Below are 24,778 nucleotides of genomic sequence, written 5' to 3' on the forward strand. Positions count from 1 at the left end.
GGGTACACGCTGGACTGGTTACCAGCCAATCGCAGCTTGACCGCTTATCCCTCACAAGGGTTTGAATCGAGCAAAACAGCAAATTATAATATAATGGTATATACATTAGAATGCACTGCAGTTATTACGTGACATGACATTATGCACACCTACATACACATAAATCATAATGAAAGACAATGGGAAAAAAATGTATTTAAAATATGCTCTCGTGACCGTTAATTGTTATTATATTCCATTTGTTTCCAGCATAACACATTCTGCCACACATTATTACACCTCTCGTTTTATTGTAAACACAGCATAAATCATTTCTTACCAGTTCATCACTAAATATGATAGCATGACCTGGAGCTAACGCTAAAATATAAATGCAGTGATTGTCTATTTATTATACTTTTTCTACTGGCTTCAAAATAATGACTACTGATGGGGAAAAAAAGAGCTGTTTTGTTAACAATTGTATGAGAATTGTTTTTCACTCCACTTCCCTCCCATAATTCTATAGGAGGTCCTTCGAGTACGAGGACACACTGCATCCCACGGTGAAGCAAGTCACACTGGGCGGCCAAGCTCGGCACTCAGGCCTTCATCATGCGTATTCCGATGATAATATTTATGAAGACATCGTTTGTAAGTTGAGCTTGTGTGTGTTTTTCTTCTAAGTTAGTGTTAGTCTTGTTTTAATTCGTAGCCATCCACCATAGAGATTTTTGAGTTGACTTTTATTTAGATTACACTCAAATTTTGTGTGCTGCTTGAGCTCTCAACATGGTATGTCTGAGATTTTTTGTGCCTTTTCCCATGTTACATATTAGGGCTGCACGATTTTGAAAAAAACCTAATTGCAATTTTTCAGACCAATATTGCGATTGTGTTTCGATTTGCGATTTTTGTATTTTACACATTAAAATGATTCCAGGCTCCGGCCTTCCTGGATGGAGTTTGCATGTTCTTCCCGTGCCTGCGTGGGTCTTCTCCGGGTACTTCGGTCTCCTCCCATATTCCAAAGACATGCATGGCAGGTTAATTGGGCGCTCTGAATTGTCCCTAGGTGTGCTTGTGAGTGTGAATGGTTGTTCATCTCTGTGTGCCCTGCGATTGGCTGGCAATCAGTCCGGGGTGTCTCCCGCCTACTGCCCAAAGCCAGCTGAGATAGGCTCAAGCACCCCCCGCGACCCTTATGAGGAATAAGCGGTCAAGAAAATGGATGGATGGATTACACATTAAAATGCATAAAAACGCTACAATTGTGAGTCAATTTAGTTTTATACAAGTAATTTGATCAATATTTTAACAATGCAATACTATAATGTCACTATTTGATTAAAAGTACGAGGCGGAGACGTCCTCTTCTGGGGAATATGCTAAGGGGGGAGCTTTGACCTACATTATGGTTCTAAACCAAATAATTTGCCAATAAAACAATACATTGAGGCTCAGGCTATGGAGAGATTATAATATAGTTACATATCCAGAATAACAACACAGAATGGAAAATGACACCATTAAATTAGATTATAGTGTAGGACTAGATGATAATATCCCTCTATCGCATACCTAAGACTCTGTGGGATAATCATGTGAGTGACGGCACCCTATGGGTTGTCAAGTGGGCACCCTCCTTCCTCAATATTTCGCTGATAGGCCCACGACATCTCCAGAGGGTTCAGCAGTGATTCCCAGCGTCCCAGGATCACCCCCTGGATGCCGACCCTCACCTGATGGCCCAGCTGGTGTCCTTCCTCCTTAGCCAGACCCACTGACTCCCTCTTTCTGCTGCTTTGGAGAGGTCCTTGATGGCCTGCCGATGGGCCTTCCCTCGTACTCCCACCTCTCGGAGTAGCCTTGTTGTTGAAGTTGCTACAAAACCTCTGCATCCTACTTCGACGGGGCGGATCTTTACTACCCAGCCACGTTGTTCAGCTTCGGCTGCCAGCTCTGTGTATCTCAGCTTCTTGTGCTCGTAGGCCTCCTCAACTGAACTTTCCCACGGCACCGTCAGCTCGATGATATACACGTGCTTCAGTGAGGTTGACCACAGCACGAGGTCTGGTCTCAAATTGGTCAGTGCAATTTCTAGTGGGAAGCGGAGCTTTTGGTTCAGGTCTGCCAACAATTTCCAGTCACGTGCCCTGCTGAGCTGCCCCACTTCTGGTCTAGAGGGCCTGAGGGTAGCTTTACCCTCCCCTTCTCTAATAAATGGTATTACTGGCCCACAAGCTGTAGGCGGGGGGAGCTTGTTGGTGCTTGTTCGCTGATGTTCCAACACTTCTGCAAGACACCGTAACACCTGGTTATGCCGCCAGGTGTACCGACCTTGAGTAAGACTGGTCGTGCAGCCAACCAGGATGTGCCTCAGTGTAGCAGGAGTTGAGCAGACGGAGCAATTAGGGACTTCACCATACCACTGGTTGAGGTTTTTGGGAGTTGGCAAGACATCGTAGGCAGCTTTAATAGTAAAGCTTATCCTAAATGCCTCTGTCTCCCACAGCTCCTGCCAGGAGATCTTCCTCTTCTCCACTCCCTCCCAGGTCGTCCATTGGCCTTGTCTTGCTTGTGCCACCGCTATTGCACACCTTACCACCTCCTCTTGCTGGCGCACCTCTTGAACTACTAGCGCTCGTCACTCGGGTGCGGTGGCCTTGCTCCACAATGGCATGACGACTCCTGCGCCAAGACCGCTCCTCCCTTGCTGCACTCGTCCCACAATGTCCCTATGCTTGAGAGCTGCTTTGGCCTGTTGAGTTGCCTCTGCTGGTGTCCACTTTCTCCCAGTCGCCAAACGAGGGGCAGCCTGGGCCACGAGAGTGTCGGTTGAATCCAGCAGCGTCATCTCTAGTCTCACTTTGGCACACTTGTATTCCTCCACCAAACTGGACAGGGGCAATTCCAAGACTCCTCTTCCATAGAGCCCTATACTGCTGAGGCATTTGGGAAGCCCAAGCCACTTTCTGGCATATTAACTAAAGTATCCCTCCAGTTTCTCCACCTTTGAGATGGGAATTTCGTAGAGGGTCAGAGGCCAAATGAGCCGTGGTAGAAGTCCAAACTGCAGACACCAAAGCTTCAACTTCCCAGGGAGTGCAGTTTTGTCAATGATCTCCAGGCCACTGACGACATCCTTCTTAAGCTGATCTATTTGCTCAGTGTCCTTCAGGGAAGCGTCATACCACCGTCCTAAGCTCTTCACAGGCTTCTCAGAAACAGTTGGAATAAACTCATCACCAATCTGGAAGCGTTGATGTGACAGCTTCCCCTTGACAATTGAGATGCTTCTGGATTTACTTGGCTTGATTTTCATGTGAGCATGCTCGATGTTATGTTGGAGCTTGCTCAGGAGTCGCACAGTGCAAGCCTTGGTTGTGGTGAGGATTGTGAGGTCATCCATATAGGCTCTTATAGGTGGCAACCTAAGGCCAGGTCGTAAGGACTGCCCTCCAGCCACCCATCGAGATGCTCGAATGATCACTTCCATTGCCATCGTGAAGGCTAATGGGGAGATGGTGCAGCCAGCCATGATTCCTACCTCCAGATGTTGCCATGCTGTGGAATACTCTGGTGTTGTGATGCATATCTGCATGTTGTTGAAGTAGGCCCTGACGAGGTCGGAGAGGGGTGTTGGAACTTTAAAGTAATCAAAAGCAGTCCAAAGGAGGCTGTGAGGGACAGAACCAAATGCATTGGCCAAGTCCAGGAACACTACGCGAAGACTGGACCCTTCCTCCTTGGCAACTTTGATTTGGTGCCAGATGGTAGTGGCATGCTCCAAACAACCGGAAAAGCCCGAGATGCCTGCTTTCTGTATTGATGTATCAATCAGCTGGTTTCTTCGCAGGTACTCGGCCAACCTCTGAGCAACCGCACTGAAGAAGATCTTCCCCTCGATATTTAGGAGGCTAATCTGACGAAATTGGCCTATCTCAGAGGAGTCCTTTTCCTTGGGAATGAGAATACCTCCAGCTCTCTGCCAAGACTTTGAAATCTCTTTCTTTTGCCATGCCACCCTCATGAAGAGGAAGCGAAGGACATCAGGTGCATTCTTGTAGAGTCTGTATGGTACTCCGTTTGGACCTGGAGCTGAACCGGCCCTGGCTCTTCGCACGATTTCCTTAACTTCGCTCCATTTCAGTGGGCTGGTGTCCAACTGATGTTCTGGTGGGTCAATTGGTGGCATGTCAGACGGAAGGGTAACCTCTTCATAAGGCCGGTGATCTGTACAAGCCTTTTTTAGATGTTGTTCTAGGTCTGACTTTGACATTGAGAGCTGACTACTTTTCTCCTTAGCGAAGAGACTCTTCACAAATTTGAAGGGATGTTGGTAGAAGCGAGTTCTTGTTTGCTCCTTCTTCCTGCGCCTCTTTAGCAGACTCTCAGCTCTCCTCAATGCCGTGAGCCTAATTCTAATTTCTTCCTGCAGTAGGTCGATACCTTCCCTTTCCTCCTCTGTGGCCTTCCTCCATTGCTTTTTTAGCAGTCTTCTTTCTCTAACCAGCCGGTCGATCTCACTCTGTCTCCGTGACTTAGGTGTTGGTGTTTGTATGGCTCGCTTCTTATCCCCTGTTCCAAATCGCTCTACTCCATAGGTGTAGATAAGTTCCCCTATCTTCTCCAGCTTTTTCTTATTGGAGCCTCTGAGCTTCTCCAGCATACTGTAAAGGTCAGTGTTGATCTCATTCCACATTGCCTTTTGGCAGGATTTTGGCCATCTTATCAATGGCCTGCGCCCTACGATCTTCCTTTCTACTTCTGATCTTGCTGTTCTGGGATTAACTATGCCTGGTTCTTCCTCTTCCAAGGCAGGGATATAGATGTTCTGCAGACTGTGGATCTTGTCCTGCTGCTGAACTTCAGTCGACTGACTCGATCTACTTCTTAAGAAGTAGCTATCGATGCGTGCTCCCTGTTGCCTTGCTTTCAGGCACCTCTTCAAACCCTGTTGTATACGCAGGCCTGCGGTGGTAGTGAGCTTTTCCCAGCCACAGATGCAGCGATGTAGCGCTTTTCCTGCTATGGCCGTTTTAGTCTCAGGTATGCTAATCATCATTCTCGTGGTCTGTTCCATTCCATGGTCGTTTACCGTGTGGTCCGCCGATGAGCCTTCTTTCGCCCCTGCTCTCTCAGGCTCTAGGGGTATTTTCCTCTTAGAACTTTTAGTAGCCAACGGTGGGTGGGACCCATGCACAATCTGTGCTGGATTCCGCTACCACGGGTAGCTAGCCCATGGCAGCCCCTTTGGGGTCTATTCCCTCCTGCCAGCTGTCTTTCCATGCTGTCACAAGGTCTTTCCCTAGTTGTCAGCTGTCCTTTCACAGCAGTCACTGGTTTCCAGATGATTAGATTATAGTGTAGGACTAGATGATAATATCCCTCTATCGCATACCTAAGACTCTGTGGGATAATCATGTGAGTGACGGCACCCTATGGGTTGTCAAGTGGGCACCCTCCTTCCTCAATGTTTCGCTGATAATAATAATTAATAACTGAACGTAAACAATCTTCAACCTGCTTGACATGCTTCATACTGAAGTCGGTGATGTTTTTTTAACTCATTCACTCCCAGCCATTTTCACAGAAGCAGTCCTGTTCCCTCCCGGCTGTTTTAGTGATTTTGACTGATTTTGCAAGGCCCGCAGAATATTGTGTTCAATTGACCTTTTGTATAAGCTCCGCCCCCCTTAGTTACTGTTGTTAGTCCGTCAAGCTTGGTGACTCCGACAGCACAAGCCGTGATGGGAAGACTTACACCGGCGTGTATTAGTGATTTCTTTTGGAGCAATACCAGTGCAATATCCTCCAGATCGAGGCAAAAAGGTTTACAATATGCAGTGGAGGGTTATAGTCATAATATTAAATTAGCCAGCGAAGGGGAAACATACAGGACGCACGCTAAATCTGAGAAAACCCCATGACCTATACTTCAGATGCAACCAGCACAGCATTATGGACCAGTCGTGCTCTTGTACTGCCGGGTAAGTTTTCTTACTTATATTAGTCTAGTATTGTTAAAATATGAGGATTACTGTTAGGTCAGCAAGTTAGCTAAACCTCGGTGTTTATAGCTAGCTAAACATTAGTGGGGGTTTTTTGGCTTTGAAGCATCAGATCAGTCATTGTTATTCTTTGTCCATCATAAAAAAAATATTTATGTCACCCTAGCCATGGATTTAGTTAAGGTTAACAGCCTTCGAGCTGCTCCCTTGTCTGGTTCAAGCACAAGATTGGGATACTCCGGAGACGGGTGTCCGTTCACAAAATGCTGCATGAAAAATTAAAACAAGATAAGCTCGGGGCACTTATTAGGACGCTAAGTTTTACAAAATTGACGAAGCTTTGTGTTAACGTTAGCTCGCAACATTCAGACAAATGCAAAAGCTAACAGAAGACATTAAACTAACATTAACCACTGACTGAACAAGCTTAACTTAGATGGCAATGACATTCTAGTAATATATATTATTCATTAATAGTAACGACAATAACTTTGATATCGTTTTGTTATTGCCCCGAAAGCAAACTACACGACAGCTAGCTAGTTAGCCCGATAGAGTTAGCATAGTCTTACCTTAGCACAGTCCGATTTACATACTCCGTAGGCACACCGCTTCATCATTTTGGAGGTCCGGAGCTTGTTAATGGTTGTCACTCTTCTTCCGTAAAGTTTTATGGTGGTTAGCAGTCTCGTAAGCCATCAAATAAAATCAATCAGACTATGGACGTCATCGAGAGCTGAGTAAAGCGTGATGGACTATGCTTACATAGCAACGGTTGCTAAATGTGTGATTGGTCAATGCTCGTTTGGGGGGCGGAGTTTGCGAAAGGTCAATTGCTATAAAAGCATGGAACCTACCAAAAGAAAGATTAAAGTCTCTTCTTTCATCAGGAAAAAAAAAGTATGTTTCTATCTGTTTCCGTTTTGCAGCAATTAGCATTAGAAGAGAGCTAAGTTTAATCAGTTTTCACAAATCTATTTGAAATTGTAAGTAATTTAGCTTTTTTTCTAGATGGCCCTGGTTGATCGCCTTTGCTCTGCTGCCACCTGCTGGCCGTTTGTGTAATAACTACCATTTCTGCAACCGTTCTTTGCAGTTGAGAGGCTGCATCAAAGCCTTCTGTATGCTCTAGCATAAAAAAAAAAAAAAAAAAAACCATAAATACGTCTTTGGGACACTTAGAACATTAAAAAAACGTATTTATACGTTATTGGGAGTAAATGAGTTAAGTGTTGATATAAGTTGGTCGTGTTGCCTTTAGATCTGGCTACTCGCTGATAGCACATTTTGTATCTGGCGCTTTTCTTTTGGTCCACGTCATTTTTGTCGAATCGGAAATACGTCCAAATAACAGACGTACCGCCCTTCTTTGGCACAAGTTGCTCTCTCTCCCCTCCTTTGTAGCGGCAGAAGTCCCTTCTTCCATTAAATCCACTTCGGTGCACGGCAGTCGAGGTGCACTCGTTATGGTTGCGCTGGCTGTACAGAATGAAGGCACCGGAGCGCAAAAAATGAAAAAAAGGCAAACAATGCACCGGAGCGCAGACTAACTTGTATGAGCCAATAACGCCGATTGGCCAGCGCCATTAGTCTCGCGCATCAGCAATTGTGGTTGGCTAATACAGCTATCACTCAAACACAAAGGGGGGAAAAAAAAAAAGAAAAACTATCCAAAACCGCACTGTTTTGCGATTAGGTTATTGCACTTGGTCAAACCTCGATGTCGGTTAGATTTAGATTCATTGTGCAGTCCTACATATACATATATATACAATACTATAAACAATTGAATAACAGTTGTCAGTTGTCTGACCATACATTTCATAACAAGTAGCATATTGGATTTTAAGCATTCAGTTTAAATTTCTCTCACTACTTGGTTTCTCTTCAGGTGATGTGACCAGAGATAACCCTTATGAGGATGTCAAGTCACCAGCTATGTGTCTTCCTATCACCAGGCCTCACGGCACAAAGGTACGGTAAATACACCCTATTCCTAGATTTATTTTAGAATCTGCTTTTAGCATCTGAAAAGCTCACTAATTTCAGGTTTTTTTTTTGTTTTTGTTTTTTTTTTTTGCTCGAGCCAGAACTAGGTTCTAATAATTAAATAAATGAAATACTGCTTTGGGTGATTTTGTAGCAAGAAAGGTGTCAATCAACTGCATTTAATCAGTCAGAAAAGTGTTTTACTACAACCTTGTGGCATGTACAAGCAATTACAACCCTTTTTGGATGAGTGTATTTTCCTGGCGTTTGTGCTATTTGCAACAGGACTTGGCCCCTACCCCTCATGAATAGTGTAGGTTCACGATGTAGCAAAAGTTCCCTACAGTTATTCTAATTGTACTAAACTATTTTACAGCTCCACGTAAAACCTCAAACGATACAGGGGGCTTGTCGCAAATTGGAGAGGACAATGCCACCGTTAAGATCAACCATGGTCGATGCTCCCAACTCTGCAACCCCCCGACGCATAAGCGCTCATAAACTTCACAAGACACCTCAGGTAATAATATGATTTTGTCATTGCATTTCACCTTTCAGCCAGTGACGCCGTCCGCGGTTTTGCTGCAATGTGGTAGAACGAGTGACATCATTTGTTTAGGCGGAGGATATAAATGGAGGCGGTGTTGTCCTAGAAGGAAGTAGAAGACACAAAACAAGAGAGATAGTGGTAGAGCAACTTAAGAGCCATTTATGTGAATAAAGACGCAACATATGAGCCATGGCGGTAGAAAGTGACTTGACAGAGACAGTCTTTAGCAGTAAGGTACAGTAACAATTTACTATTAAGAGATTTACTGTACGTTGGCTAAAATCTTTTATGTAACCATAATCATATGTAAGTTTACCTTCCAATAACAGCTTCAAACTCTTAAGATGCAACTCGAAGTCGTATTTAACAGAACAATGTCTCTGATGTTGCTATTACTATCTACTTAAAGGGGTCTATAATAATGGCGCACCTGCCATGACTCATGTTGCTTTAGCGCTATTGTCTGTGCTAATACTGCTACTACCAAGAGTTGTGTGCAGGAATCAGTGTAAATTTAAGTGTTTATTTCAAGACATGACATTATAACTCGACAAGTTTTTGGTGTTAGCACATTCTGTTGACCCCCTATATGTTCCAACACAAACACACGAGCAACTGGCTGTGCCCGTTTGGCCTGTTGAAACATAAATTTCAACTTCTTGTGGGACTCCATTCGGAGTCTGTGTTCGTTCACGAACCTTCATTTTCAGCATCATGTTTAACATGATTTTGAATGTACTTTTTTCCACATCATTCTGTAATAGCTAAAAAATATTGGTCTCTAATGAAAATGTGTGTGTCTGTGTTTGTGTTTCCTATCATGCAGTATGTTACTAAGATTGAGACGATATTTGATGACAAACGAGGGAGGAAGCGAGTGAAAAACCAAGGAGTTGCAGTGCGAGGTGACACACACAAACCTGTACACACTTTCAGCTTTACATATTCTTAAAGGGGAAGTCAACCATAAACATATCTTGACAATAATGTGTGATATGTGACCTCACTATTCTAAACATGACATTCTGATTAATATAACATTTGTGGAATATGAGTTATGAAGAAATCCAGCTGGGTTTTTTTAAGCCATCTTGGGGCGGCCATTTTTCTACTTGTTGTTGACTGAAGATGACATCACAGTTGCTCAGGCAACGACCAATGACAGATCACCTGTTTTCTAAAGCTAAACTGTGATTGGTTGTTACCCAATGACCAATCACAGCTCACCTGTTTTCTCAAGCTGACCTGTGAGTTGTTACCTGAGACCTGAGCAACTGATGTCATTTTCACTCGACAGCAAGTGGCAAAATGGTCTTCTGATATTGATAAAAACTGCTGGATTTTTCTGCTTGACTCATATTCCACTAACACAATATTAACCAGAATACCATATTTAGACTAGTGGGGCTGCATAAAAGATATTAGTATCAAGAATTTTTGGGGTGTTGACTTCCCATAAATATATCAGCAGTAAAGATTATTCTGAGTGGTTCCACCCGCTTTTTGATAAAATACCACAAGACCAAATAAAGTAAAACGCCTTTGATTTAATTGTGTAACAAAAGCCGACTGTCTGCAAGTGACGATGCTTTTCATAAGCCCTTTCCACGCCACTGCCTCACACTAATCTTTCACATTCTAACTGGCCAGGGGAGACCAGTGGGACTGAGAGCGACCCTGAAGACAACCCCAAAGGTATCACACAGATAGAGGGTTTACATGTCTGTATTTTCTGTTCATTAAGTGAAGGATGAAATTACCATTGACAACCAAAGTACCAGAAAAATGACTTCATTTGACACACAAGTAGGATATTATTTACTTTCCTTGCAGAAACAAATACAATATACCATAATTATACCAGGTGTAATGTTACAATTGTTTTGGGCCAACATGGGCAGCAACTCTACTGTATGTTTAAAAAAGCCAGAAAAATAAGTCTTTTATGTAAGATGTATTTGAACTGTGTTGTTGTTGTTGTTTTTTTTGTTTGTTTTTTTGTTTTTTATCAGAGCAACAAAAAAAAACAAAAAAAAATTGCAGTAACTATATCATCTAATTCCCTTTCAGGGAATTTCTTGCACATTGCAGAAATCTATGGTGTTTTTTTAGGGGCAAGATGCACTCTCGAGCTCAATGGCAGAAAAAAGGCCACTGTGACCTGCATAACGCCGGACTAGTTCCAATGTGCGCTTCACCACGCGCATTCCGGCCAACCACAATGCAGACAAGCGGAAAAGTTGACAGGGGTCACCCAGCTTAAATGCTCGAACTTGCCCGCCGGTGCAAGGGCAAGATACTTGCAATTAAAAAAAAATAAATAAATAAAAATGTGCATTTAATAAGTTAAGATGGGATGGGATGGAATTTAATTCCTACAAATAGTGGGGAATCACTGTACATCATTTAAAATGTAAATAAAGTGTAACCGTAGATTCGCAAAAAGACTTTTCTAAATGAAGGCCTTAATTATTATCCTCCCTGCGATTGGCTGGCAACCAGTTCAGGGTGCAAGCCGCCTGCTGCCCATAGCCAGCTGAGATAGGCTCCAGCACCTCCCGTGACCCTTGCAGTTCGGAAAATGGATGGATGGATAATTATTATCCTATAAAATGTCTGTTAAGATCTTAAAATGCCAGAGAGAAAATCAGCATGACTGTAAATACAGTCCAATCTTCTGCATATTTGCACTTTCTTCTAATCTGAGGCATGTGAGCTGTTGCAGGAGAGTTCATCATTTGCTGCTGATAGCATAGTCGTACTAGTGTAATTTTAGGTCAATGCAGACATTTATGTCCCAATTTCACTGGCTTGTTTTGTTGATCAAAATTTGCTTTAAAAATTATAATTTCGTAATAAAGCAACAAATAACATCCCTGTTGTGTTTTGACTTAAAAAAGTGAATCAAATATATATATTTTTTTGCTCAAGTACGTTTTGCACACAACTGCCCACTTATCTTGTGACAAGAAGAATGTCACTGTGAATTCAGCAGGTTTAAGGAGATCTGTTTACAAGCAGTCGACACTGAAGCGGAGGCCAGGCTATCGCACGCTGGAGAAAGACCTGATCCAGGCACAGCAGCAGCAGCTCTTCCAGATCTTCGTGGTGGTGTCTCTGAGGAAAGGTTCCCCAGCCAACACCTACTCCCCTGAAATAACGCAACAGTTCCCAAAAATGGTTTGGAGCTTCCCATTCTGATGAGTGATTCTGATTGTCAAACATTCACTTCTAAAAACGGTTGAGTCAAAAATGGATCGACCCACATTTTTGAGTTATTAAACAAATTAAATTAATAAGCCTCCTGCCCATAGCCAGCTGGGATAGGCTCCGGCACCCCGCGACCCTTGTGAGGAGCAAGTGGTTCAGGAAATGGATGGATTTTTTAAATTTGATTTTATTGAACATATGAACAAGCAAACAGCAGAAAAAAAACAAATTAAAAGAAAAGAAAAGAAAATCCCAATAAAATCATCAATCAATCACAGATTACATGTTCAAAAGGGAGTAGGAAGAAGTTAAAAACTTATCTAGTCCTACCCCTTTTACTTTATATATTTAAACTTATTTCATTATTAATACAGTACTAATTTACTATTTTTTAAAATAAAATTTATAAACCTGGTTATATATACAAGTCCATTTAGACATGTTTACATTTGCCAAAAACATGGATGGATGGATGGGTAATCTATAAAGCAACTTTTTTTTTTTTATTTGTGTGCTTGTTTTTTGGTTTATTCGTTTGATCCAATTTTGGGTTAATTGAATAACCCAATTGAATTTGGTCAAATATGAACGACCCAACCTTTTTGAAATACCAGTAGTTTATTAATCCAAAACGTTGGGTCAAATTAAATAATAGCACACAAATTTGGTTGTTTTGTGGGTTATTCAATTTGCCCCCCAAATTGGGTCAAATTAATACCTCACAAAACAACAATGGAATTGGGTGGAAAAAAAAATAAAGGATCCAATTTTTTTGAATGATTTAGTCCAAAATGTGGGTCAAATTAATCAAGCAACCCAATGTGTTGGGTTGTTTTGTGGGTTATTCAATTTACCCCAAAATGTGGGTCAAATAAACAACCCACATAACAACAGTGTAATTGGGTGGGGGGAAAAAATACCCAACTTTTAAAATTATTTAATCCAAAATGTTGGGTCAAATTAAATAACACACAAATTGGGTTGTTTTGTGGCTTATTCAATTTACCCCAAAATTTGGGTCAAATAAATAACCCACAAAACAATTGAATTGGGTGAAAAGTGAAGCAACCCAATGTTTTGAAATATTTAACCAAAAAAATTGTAAAGAATTAAATTAATAACCCACAAAGCAACCAAATTTTTGGGTTGCTTCGTTGGTTATTCATTTGACCCCATTTTTTGGGGTTATTTAATCCCCCTTTTTAACCCAATTTGGGTTATTTTTGTCCCAACTGTTTTAAGAGTGTTGTTTTCATTGTAATAAGTGGAGAATAGATGATCTTTGTCTGGTTGTGAGTCGCTTATTTGACTTAGACCTGAAATCATCCAATGGATTGCTCCTTGATTTGAATATGAATTGGTCCGTTTCAGTTTGAAAAGTCATCCAGACTCTCCAAGGAAGCCGAGGATCAACTGAAGGTCATTCCCAAATTCTGCTTCCCTGACATACGTGACTGGAAGCCTTCAGCACACACGCCAAGGTCAGCCATGATGGAACGTGATTTCTGTAATGATGATGACTTCACTTACGTTGGTCAGATTCCCATAAGATGACAAAAAAATCAATGTTTTAAAAGTGTAAAAAGAAAATTCCAGTGGATCATGCCTGACAATCGTGATTTTGTGTGTCTGCTTTTCCAGCGAGACCTTCTCCTTCGTCCTGACTGGAGAAGACGGGAGCCGCTGGTTCTGTTACTGCCGTAAGATCCTGGTGAGTCACTTTGGCGAGATGTTTTTGTGATGACATGGCAGCCAGCCATACACTTACTCAACTCTCGAGGCCCAGTGCGTGTGAATCATGGATCGAAAACCACATGACTGAAAGTGAGACGAATTTCCCGTCTTTTGTCTTGCAGGGAGCCGTCCAAACACTTTCTTGCCCACACAATTTTTAGGTTGAAATTATGTGGTCTTGCTGTTGTGTTGTGTGGCTTGGGACTATTGTGCGCTTGTGAGATTTTTAGTTTTACAATTGCATTAGATTGCTACCTGTGTGTGAGAACACGACTCTTGTTAACGACACTTCGTGTTTTGTTGCCTTTGACTATAAACGCTTCGAAAGCCACTTTTGTGTGCTGTAGAGTCTCATGTTGTGAAACATACTGTGTTTGCTGAAGTGTTGACAATTGAGCATTGATGTCATAGGCGTGTCTGATATATGAACCGTTTGTCTTCTTAAAGCCCAGCGGGAAGGGCAAAAGGCTCCCTGAGGTTCATTGTGTCGTCAGCAAGTTGGGCTGTTTCAACCTGTTTGCCAAGGTAAACCAAGCACACACTGCGGCATTAGTGCTGTCACTATCGAATATTTTTAGAATTGATTAATTATTGATTATTCAATCAATTAATCGACTAATCTGATTCATTTTAATTTTGCATTCAAGTGTATTACAAAAACATTTTTCCCCCTGATTACTGTTGATTAATCTCTAATTGGTGTTTATTTTGTACTTTGTATAATAATTAACTCATTCGCTCCCAGCCGTTTTCACAAGAAGCAATCCCGTTCGCTCCCGGCTGTTTTACTGATTTTGCAAGGCCCACAGAATATTGTGTTCTGTTACTATAAAAACATGGAACCTATCATAAGAAAGATTGAAGTCTCTTCTTTCATCAAAAAAAAAAGTATATTTCTATCTGTTTCCGTTTTGCAGCAATTAGCATTAGAATATAGCTAAGTTAATTTTCACAAATCTATTTAGAATTGTGAGTACCATAATTGAGCTTTTTTTTTGCAACATGGCCCTGGTTGGTCTCCTTTGCTCTGCTGCCACCTGCTGGCCGTTTGTGTAATAACTACCATATCTGCAAGTGTTCTTTGCAGTTGAGAGGCTGCATCAAAGCCTTCTGCATGCTGTAGCATTAAAAAAACACAAAAAAAATGCATAAATGCATCTTTGGGACACTTAAAACATGAAAAATAAAACGTATTTATACGTTTTTGGGAGCAAATGAGTAAAAAAAAGAAAAAAAAAAGGATTGTACTATGTTACCGGTTCGGTCATTGTTTTCCAAAGTAAAAACAGATGTTTCCAAATGACTTATTTTGATTAAACACAGATAAACAGTCTTCTTACATGAAGGACTCCAGAAATTAGTGAAATATTACTGTTTTGCTGAAATCAGATGATTTGGACAATTTTAAATTAAAAAATGGCTTCAAACAATTGATTATTAAAATAGTTGTGGATTAATTTGAATTTTGACAGCTCTGCAAATAATAGAGTGAGAGACACAATGAGGTTTTTACATAGTGTCACCAATTATATCAGAGGCTACGAAATAGATTATATTGCATTTCCACTATGAAATCCCAGTTGTCCCAATACTTTTGAAAAGCTCCATACTACATCACTGTATCTTGCATTTTCATAATTTATACATGGAATTTCCAAGTTTCTCAATACTTTTGAAGTGACAGAAGTACCCATAAGCGACAATAATTTGTCTGCGTATTTGTGCGCAGATTTTGGAGGAGGTGGAGCGTCGCCGAGAGATCGCGCCGGCACTAGTTTACCCTTTTATGCGCAGTGTGATGGAAGCGCCTTTCCCAGCTCCAGGCCGCACTGTCACGGTCAAGAGTTTCCTGCCTGGCACTGGCAATGAGGTCAGCCACAAAAGGGAAGTGTTAATGGGCACTTTTCTTCCTCTGTCTCTGAGTTATGTGAGGCTGTCTGTGTGAGGCTACATTTACATTCTGTTCCTGGCTGCCCGAAATGTAGATGATGTGAGATTTTGGACATTTTGTTCTCCGTATTCAAGTCTTGCTGCTTTTCTTCACTCGTCACCAGATGTTCATTATTTAACATCATTTGAATTTAAATCGGCACAAAACTGGAAATCCTACAGATACAAATGTGAAATAATTTTCAGTGTTAAAAATGTAAAAAATAAATAAAGAGAGCACTCTTATTGCAGGTCCTGACTTTGTGTCGTCCGGTGGACTCCAGATTAGAGCATGTGGACTTCGACACGCTGCTCCAGTGTCTGAGTGTGGGAAAACTCCTGCAGGTGTTCGCTTCCCTTCTGCTTGAGAGGAGGGTCATCTTTGTTGCGGAAAAACTCAGGTGCATACACAAACGTTCATTTCTACTTTTCTTGATATTTTCTTCATTGTTTTTGATGTGATCCGCCAGCGTGCTGTCCCGTTGTGGCCATGCAGCGCTAGCGCTGCTGTACCCGTTCACCTGGCAGCACACCTTCGTCCCGGTGCTTCCTACCAGCATGTTGGACATCAGCTGCTCCCCCACGCCTTTCCTCATTGGGGTGCTGGCCCCTTGCTTGCCCCAGGTGCTCGAGCTCCCCATAGAGGAGGTTGGTCACGACACTACTATATTTGGGCAACTTTTTTGACTTTGCCTTCCCTGCATATGAGTGTGAATGAGGCTCAAGTCGTCTTTTCTCTGACTGTCTTTGCAGGTGCTCATTGTGGATTTGTGTGCAGATGATTTTGTCACTCAGGTGTGTAGACAGCAATCTATTTTGAAATATCAGAGACACCTCTGCTATTTACAGTACTACAACTGGATGGTTATATGTGACTTTGTGCGATACCAACACCCCCTTAACTGTAAATAATCTTGTATGCATGTTCCCTGTGCAGCTCGGGGATGAGGATTGCATCTTGCCGAGTAAACTGCAAGCAGCATTACAGCAAATTCTGGAAGAGCGAGAAGAAATCCTTAAGCAGGAGGATGAAGACGCATCTGAAGGTTTGTTTAATGGACATCATAATGACAACATTGACTTGATTTGTGAGTCACATTAGAGCTTGATCTGATTCTTCACTGGAATACTGTATGCATTTTGTAAATGAGTTGATAACAGGTATGTCAAACTGTTGTAATTTCTAAGGACAAATAGCAATAATGATAGTAATAACTTTTTTTTGCACAAATATCCCCATTTATTATCTTATTGTGGTAACAACAACAGTTGGCAACAGCAATTAATTTTAGTGAAAAACGGCAGTTTGTATTTTGTCCTCCATGGGCCAGATTGGACCCCTGACGTGCAGGTTGTGGACCCCTGGCCGTATGTGTGACACCTCTGGTCTATATCCACAATCTCTCCATTTACATCCATATTCTTAGTGTCAACCTCTGTATACCATGGATGTTGTGGTGAAGTCTAAAATATAAAAAAACAACAACATTTTTCTTAATGAAATAAAATAAAACCGAGAGCGCTTTAATAAAAACAATAACTAACTGAAACAATGTTTACGTTTATTTAAAAAAAAAAAAAAAAAAACTTAGTAAGGTCAAACAGTCGTTTGGGAATTATAGTTTACTTTAGTACACAATACTTACCATGACCCATGACCTTCTTTCCCTCTTTCTCACTTGACAAATACTCCATAATACCAGTGTTAATTTCGTCGCCAAAAATTTTTTGTCATGATTTTTGTCACAAAAATTTTTTTTCAGATGAAAATGAAACAAAAACTAAAATAGAAGCCATTCATTGAGATGATTGATCTCAAGCAATTATGCACTTTATTATTAAGGTGAAAATGAAATGAAGGCATATTATTGTCAGTTCAACATGTTTCATAAAAGTTGAAATTTATGCCGAAGGAAAATATCGACGAAATTGTCAATTTCGTCGCCTGAAATTGCTCTTTATTTTTGTCGACTAAAATTGGATTAAAAACTAAAATACAATCAGATGACTAAATTGTGACTAAAAGTTTACTTTTAGTCAAAAGACAATAACAAAAACTAAATTATTTTTTTGTCAAAATTACCACTGCATAACACTATATAAAAATTAATAACACAGCTAAGAAAAAAATATATACGAAAACAAAGTATTTTTGAAAAAAATAAATAAAAACTAGCAAACCTACTCTTAAATTTAAATACTAATTACAACAAATGGACAAATACTCCATAATACTGTATATTTAAAGTAAAACTAACGCAACTAAGAACAAAAAAAAACAGAAAAAAAACTAAAACAAAGTATTGTTGGGAAAAAATAGCAAACCTGCTCTTAAATTTAAATACTAATTAAAACAAAAAAACAACAACTAAGAAATGAAAAATAACTAATAATCATTTTATTGCACTTTACATCTGCATCAGATCAAGTGTTGCAGTCATAAAGAAAACAAGTAAAATCCAAGATGTACGTGAAGTTGGTCCCCCGCCCCACGCAAAATTTGATGGAAATAGTCTGTTTCGTTTGTGCCATAAAAAGTTTAGTTTGTGCTGCGACGGTTTTATAGATATAACATTTAATTTATGATGACTGCATCTTGCCCCCCATTCCGTTCGGAAACGATTGGCACCTTTTTGGGTCCATTTCGAACTAAATGGGGGGCTGGATGACGTCATCACACGAACCTAAAATGTTTAATATCTATAAAACCGTTGCGGCACAAACGAAAATTTTAACTGCACAATCCAGCACAAACGGAGCACAAACTATTTCCATCAAATTTTGCGTGGGGTGGGGGGCCAACTTCACGCAGGTAAATCCAAGTTCACAGGAACACATGAAATGAGTTTATAAATTAGCTAATGAAAAATCCTAAACCATTATATAACCCTGATGGACACACAAATCAGTATACTGCATAGATAATTTAAACATGTACACACGTCATGTCAAAATCAGCTGGTTCAATAGATAATGTCAAATCCCGTCCAGGTGAGCCGGTGGACCTGTGCTCGCTGGTGTCGGAGGCCTTTGTGCGCTTCTTCGTGGAGCTGGTGGGCCACTATCCCCTCCACATGGCCGAGTCGTCCAACGGGAGCAGGGAGCTTCAGCGCGACAGCTTCCGCAAGTCTCACCCGTCGCGCGGCGTCCGTCAGTTCTTGCAACTCTTCATGGAATCGCAGATGTTTGCCGGCTTCATTCAAGACAAAGAGTTGCGCAAGGGCGGCGGACGAGGTAATGCTAATCGGCGATTTTGGAGCGAGAGTATAAAGATTAATTTGAGCAAATTTGATATTTCAGAATGGTGCACTGTTGAAGTGTGTGCTTTTGTTGCTGGCTTCCTTAAAATTATTGCGGTGATAATTTTATTATTATTTTTTCTTTTTTTTCTTTTTTTTCTTTTGGGCAATCCTAGTTGCTGATATTTGCTGAAAAACATGCCTAATAACCGTTATGTGCTCAGGCCAGGGCGGCACTGGTTAGCACGTCCGCCTCCCAGTTCTGAGGACTCGGGTTCGAGTCCAGGCTCCGGCCTTCCTGGGTGGAGTTTGCATGTTCTCCCCATGCCTGCGTGGGTCTTCTCCGGGTACTCCGGTCTCCTCCCACATTCCAAAGACATGCATGGCAGGTTAATTGGGCGCTCCGAATTGTCCCTAGGTGTTCTTGTGAGTGTCGTTGGTTGTTCGTCTCTGTGTGCCCTGCAATTGGCTGGCGACCATTTCAGGGTGTACCCCGCCTACTGCCCATAGCCAGCTAAGATAGGCTCCAGCACACCCCCCCACCTTTGTGAGGAAGAAGCGGTCAAGACAATGGATGGATGCTCAGGCCAAAGGCATTGCTCATATAAAATATTACTTTGGCGCCATCTGGTGGCATCTTGTCATCACACAAAAGAGGAGCTTTTATGATCATTGCTTTGTCTTTGGACTTTTTCATTTTACAATTGTGGAGTTCACTGTATACCGCATTAAGGAAACTTATTCTTTCAGTGTACAAGTTGTGTGTATATGTGTGTGTGTGTGTGGGTGTGTGGGGGTGTGGGGGTGTGTGTGTGTGTGTGTGTGTGTGTGTGTGTGTGTAAAAAAACAAAACAAAACAATACAAATGTAGGGAAGTATGCATGGTTAGTTTGCTTCTTCCATTTCCTTCATTTCAAACTTCATTTTGTGCTTTTGATGCTGTTCAAAATTTTACATGCTGAAAATCATCCGCCAATCTCAAGGGCAAAACCTTTTTTTTTTTTTTTTTTTAAATCTTCCCGTTTTTTTTCCTCTGACTTTTTCACATGATGCTAATTACGCCACAATCTTACGAGTAGCTAACTACCCTGTGGGGGCAGATTTGACAACTAGTGTTTATGAGTAATTTGTGTGTAATTCTCCTCTGCAGGGCTGTTTGAAACTAGAGTGGCCAAATATTTGGACTCTTCTACCGACCCGGAGCCGAGCGGAGTGAACAAGTTTCTTAAAGGACTGGGTGAGTCTTATTCTTCGATTTGTATGATTATGATTCAAAAAGTAACTGCTTACCTGAGCTAATTGTTGTTTGCTTACTTCAGGAAACAAGATGAAGCTCCTGCAAATTAAATGAAAATGAACAACCAACCAGCATTTGTGTTTTGCAAGTGACTTTTTAGGAAGTGAGTGATTCAACTAGAAATGTCTTCTAGCTTGTGTATGTGTGAGTGACAAATAGTCCCTCGACCTCGACCTCTTTTTTCCTCCTTGTCAACGTTGCAACTTGCAACAACGTTGTTGTTGATGTTTCAATACTGGAATCTTCAGTTAGTTCAACAGGAGAGTTTGATTTCACTTTTGATCTGCATACCGAGTGAAAAATAGCGTGTTTAGGACTATGCTGACGTATGCTTTTGTACAATATATTGTCATGTAACTACAATGTGTAGAAAGGTGTTTATTTGTTAACGTTTGATCTTCAAATTGAAATTTGTCTGATCAGAACATTTCAATGTCAGAATCTCCTCTCCCTCTGCGTAAAATGAATTTGTACATATTTATATTTAAATACATTTTGCACATTAAGAACCTGTGAAAATATTTTGTGAGGCTGTTTTTTGTAATTAAATAGTTAAAGGTTCCCGCGTACGTGGGCAACATGAACAGTATTGCATTCATGCTTGTTTATTTGTGCATGCTACATCATATGAACATAAAGTCTTGGTCACGCTGTTTGAATTTAGTGTTTTAAGAATTAACCAAGAATTAACCAATGGACTTCAAAGCACATTGATTCATAACTGTAACTACATGATGCTCCAGTACTACAATCTTTCACTAGATCTTCACAGATGTAATCAATGTTTGTGAGTAACAAGTGTCTTAAAAAGACACACACACCCGGGACCACATTAAGGATTCTGGCACAACAGGAAGCCTGAAGCATTGCCCGCTTTTAAGCTGTAAGAAACTATCTTCAAATAGTCCAACCATTAACGATTATTTGGATTCTAAACAGGTTTCATTTGGCTTAAATATAGCACAAAATCTCAATGCAACACAGGTTTAAGATCAGGAATTACTCGTTTGATCAGTGGGTAGTTGACCAAAATGTCTGTCTGTTGGCTCACCATGGAGAATAATTACTTTTGAGGTTTTTTTTGTTGTTGTGTTTTTTTTTTTTTTTTTTTTTTTTTAAAGCTTGCAGAAACATTTAAAAAAAACAACAAAGAATGACATTATCAACACCTTACACTGAAGGAACAAATAGGACCAAATGTTTTGCAAAACACTGAACAACAATAAGACATCAGTATATCATAATGCCACTTCCTAAAGAATGGGCTCTTTGCACAAATCCACTACTTCCTGAACTCAACACCACTCCGTTGTTGATTGTAAAGTAGCATACTGACCATTATACAGTATGTACAAGTGGTGTTGACTGATGCACAAGTGATCCGTTTTTTATTTTCACTCATGTATTATTATTATTTTTTTTTTTACTGCATCTTTATCTATGCATCATATTTGACAATTAGTGAAAATTACCAGAAAAACAGATGACAATGGTTAATGTGTGTCAATGTATGGTGGGTTAAATGCAGCAGTAGGTTCGGTTAATGTAACCGTTCCTGGAGCCAGAAACGTGAGCTTGACAATAAAGCCACTTTCGCTCATGTCACGATCAGGAAGCCTTTATGCGCACCAGCCTTGTCTTCCCGATAATTCGCCAAAGGAAATATTGACTCACATGAGGATATTTTCCTTCCTTGTCTGGAAGGATGTAAGCAAGTGGAGGGCCAAAGTTTACTTGGTGAGAAACGTGACTTTGTATTGCAGAGCCATAAAGATCGATGACCTAAGCTGATATACAGCAAATGGTACACTCAATTCAAGCTTTGATAACTCATGAACTCGGAATTTATTTGGATGTTTATCTACTTTGTTTGGACCAAAACATTTAATGGTGGTTTCACCATTAACTGTGACGAGGTTTCTAGGCCACAGTCCTCGTCTGTCAGTTGGATGTGCTGACAAAATATTTTTGATTGGTCTCACACTTGATTCATTTCAGATTTTTTTCTTTTTTACTTTTTTTTTTTTTTTTTTTTTTGTGAGCATGTTCTGAACTGTAAACAATAGTGAAAAAGTGATCTATGCATGAATATTAAAGGTCATCCTTGATGTTCTTACCTATTTAAATCTACTAATTACACCTTTGACGAATAAAACGAAGACCAAACAGGATTAAAAACTATTCTATACTTTAGGGTTCTTGAGCCGATGCAGTTACTGTCCCTAAATTTTCTGAGACTGATTGTTATAGTCTTGACTGATTGTAAATATCTTAAAAATCAGTATAGTCAATAAGGGTCTTTGTTTTGGGGAGAACAAGAATCTCTTCATAGAAAAATATAACTGAAAAAATACATGATGTAAATTGCATCCATTCATTTTCTATTGTGTTTGTCCTCATTCGGCTCCTGAGTGATTTGGAGCCAGACAGACATTATAACAATCATGACATGGAGATTTTACAGTCCACCCTCTCACGTGCATCCTATTAAAGCAACACATCCGGACAAATAATTTAATATAAAGCCTAATCTGTACAGTCAGGAATGTGTCATTAATCCAAGCTGGTGTTCCAGGAAGAACATTTCCCTGACTTGTTCCTCAAAGTGACTGATGCAGCACACTAAAACACTGCTCTGCTGATATGACACTGCATTATTTGACATTGGGTTAATAAATAACCCAGCTGTAGTATCGAACACTCATACTACTGCCATTAGTGTCAGTAGCATGGATTTAATGGAAGAACCTACATCATAGGAAACAATGTCCTAGTCATTTGGGGCTTTTACTCATTCATATGAAATATTTCAGGATTGTGTTTTGTTTCCCAGGATGGACAATAAATATCTTCAAGAACTTTTAAACTAAAAACTGGGTGGACAGTTTTGCATTCACAGTATAGGATGGTGCACACAAGGTAAACATTATAAACACCGGCTCAAATATATATACAGTACATTGACCTCAACTTTTAAAAAGATGTACTGAAGATTGTATAAGTCTTTCACTACAGATCTTATTATGTCAGCATTGTTTTTGTATGAGAGTGTTTTTTAAAATCACACTCAGGGCAGAGAAAGTCCAAGAATCTGAGTACAGATCGGGTGATGACAATTGTAGATTGAATCTGTTCAAATACAGTCGAAGCTGTCAGCCTCAGATGAAAGGAAAAGGATGCTCACAGACCACCCAGGAACGAGCCCTGTTCAAACTAGTTTTACGTCATGTACTGAGAGGGTGACGACAACAAGAGAAGCACTCCCAATCTGGAACTTGATACTTTCGAGCATGACTGAAATTTACAGTTAGTGACAAGCATCTTGACAAAAGTTTTATGGTGAGACGCAATTTCCTGTTCCAACATGTTAATCATCACAAAACCTTCACTTTATTGAGGACTACATTAAAACGATTATTACGTTATTACGAAACTGTTTAATAATCCATCCATTTTCTTGACCGCTTATTCCTCACAAGGGTCGCGGGGGGTGCTGGAGCCTATCTCAGATGGCTTTGGGCAGTAGGCGGGGGACACCCTGGACTGGTTGCCAACCAATCGCAGGGCACACAGAGATGAACAACCATCCACACTCACAAGCACACCTAGGGACAATTCGGAGCACCCAATTAACCTGCCATGCATGTCTTTGGAATGTGGGAGGAGACCGGAGTACCCGGAGAAGAGCCACACAGGCTCAGAACATGCAAACTCCACCCAGGAAGGCCGGAGCCTGGACTCGAAGTTTAATAAATACAAAAATATAAAAATAACTGTCCAAAATGAGAGAGATGATTATTTGTATAGGTCGCTTGCACATCGTAATGCATCATGGGAGTTTTTCCTTCGGGCGCCATATTGGGTGTCCGCCGGTTCACAAGGTACACTCGCGAGTTACACGGTAGAGCTCATCAACCTGATGTAATTTTCGCAGTATTTTCACGATTTACCGGAAGATCAAAAACAACGATACAGGCAGAAGGTGTCTCTGTGTGGCGGGATTGATCCTAATTACGTCCTGACCAAGGGTGATTTTTTTTTTTGACGGAGAAAGCTTGCTGGCCAAATGTGACATCTCTGGACATCTTTCCCTACCTCGTGTTGACAACATGCTCCATAAAACGCCAACAAATCCTTGGAGGCTTACAATTATTTTGTAAGCGGGTGGATACAGAGTGTAAACTTTAACATCGCATCAGAAGAAACGGTTGCTGTTGCACGTAAGTAAACCACATGGTGTTGGTAATTCTGCACACAAAAATGTTGATTTGTTCTCAGGCTTCCTGTTATCATTGTGTTTACATGCACAGCTGGGTTTACCTGATGTGGTTTTTCTAATCATTTTATAACAGGCAAATATGGCAGAGCGTATAAGAATAAAAAGTAACTATGCACAGCCTCCCCGTGGCTTAATTAAATTTAATGCTACCCTTTCACTAGTTACATGTTACTTAATCAACTTATTCTAAATGGTTAAGGTTAACCACTCTCAGAGGACGTATTTTTAGTTTCAGTTTCCAGTACAATAAAACGTGTTCATGGTAACTACTGAGCATACTGACAGCTTTTCTTATGATCTCACGGTTAAGGAGGCTGTCACAACACCCAATTTCTGTCTGGTGCCAGATGGCAACAATTCCCATCACTTGTCACGACAACACCAATAGTATTACCAGGTATGTATGGCTTTACTTTTTGTAGTTTCTTATTTAATTCTATGTTTCATATTTTCATTACAATGTTTGTAATATTTTCAGATTCAGGCACAGATGAGTTTAACTGGACGGGACTTCTGCGACTTTGTGGTGTGGACAAAGTGTGATTGAGCGAGTCCACC

At 40.7% G+C, this 24,778-nt stretch overlaps 1 protein-coding gene across 3 annotated transcripts in view; it reads left to right on the plus strand.

Moving 5' to 3' along the window:
- Window positions 1-20,525, plus strand: part of dennd2c (DENN/MADD domain containing 2C) — a 36,250-nt gene extending 15,725 nt beyond the window's left edge. For 2 of the 3 annotated variants that reach the window (XM_077515060.1, XM_077515061.1), the window contains exons 3-19: window positions 509-633; window positions 7,885-7,967; window positions 8,359-8,502; window positions 9,359-9,437; window positions 10,183-10,227; window positions 11,525-11,712; window positions 13,114-13,223; window positions 13,384-13,453; window positions 13,924-14,001; window positions 15,206-15,346; window positions 15,658-15,806; window positions 15,876-16,053; window positions 16,159-16,200; window positions 16,343-16,451; window positions 18,397-18,639; window positions 19,795-19,881; window positions 19,964-20,525. In XM_077515060.1, the coding sequence (XP_077371186.1) occupies window positions 509-633; window positions 7,885-7,967; window positions 8,359-8,502; window positions 9,359-9,437; window positions 10,183-10,227; window positions 11,525-11,712; window positions 13,114-13,223; window positions 13,384-13,453; window positions 13,924-14,001; window positions 15,206-15,346; window positions 15,658-15,806; window positions 15,876-16,053; window positions 16,159-16,200; window positions 16,343-16,451; window positions 18,397-18,639; window positions 19,795-19,881; window positions 19,964-19,995 (1,903 nt within the window). In that variant the 3' untranslated portion in view covers window positions 19,996-20,525. Of the gene's footprint in view, window positions 1-508; window positions 634-7,884; window positions 7,968-8,358; window positions 8,503-9,358; window positions 9,438-10,182; window positions 10,228-11,524; window positions 11,713-13,113; window positions 13,224-13,383; window positions 13,454-13,923; window positions 14,002-15,205; window positions 15,347-15,657; window positions 15,807-15,875; window positions 16,054-16,158; window positions 16,201-16,342; window positions 16,452-18,396; window positions 18,640-19,794; window positions 19,882-19,963 lie in introns of those variants that run through there. The other variant, XR_013282567.1, reaches the window with a different exon arrangement.
- The last annotated feature ends 4,253 nt before the right edge of the window (window positions 20,526-24,778 follow it).

Source organism: Festucalex cinctus, chromosome 2 (genome assembly GCF_051991245.1).
Source record: "Festucalex cinctus isolate MCC-2025b chromosome 2, RoL_Fcin_1.0, whole genome shotgun sequence".
NCBI lineage: Eukaryota > Metazoa > Chordata > Actinopteri > Syngnathiformes > Syngnathidae > Festucalex > Festucalex cinctus.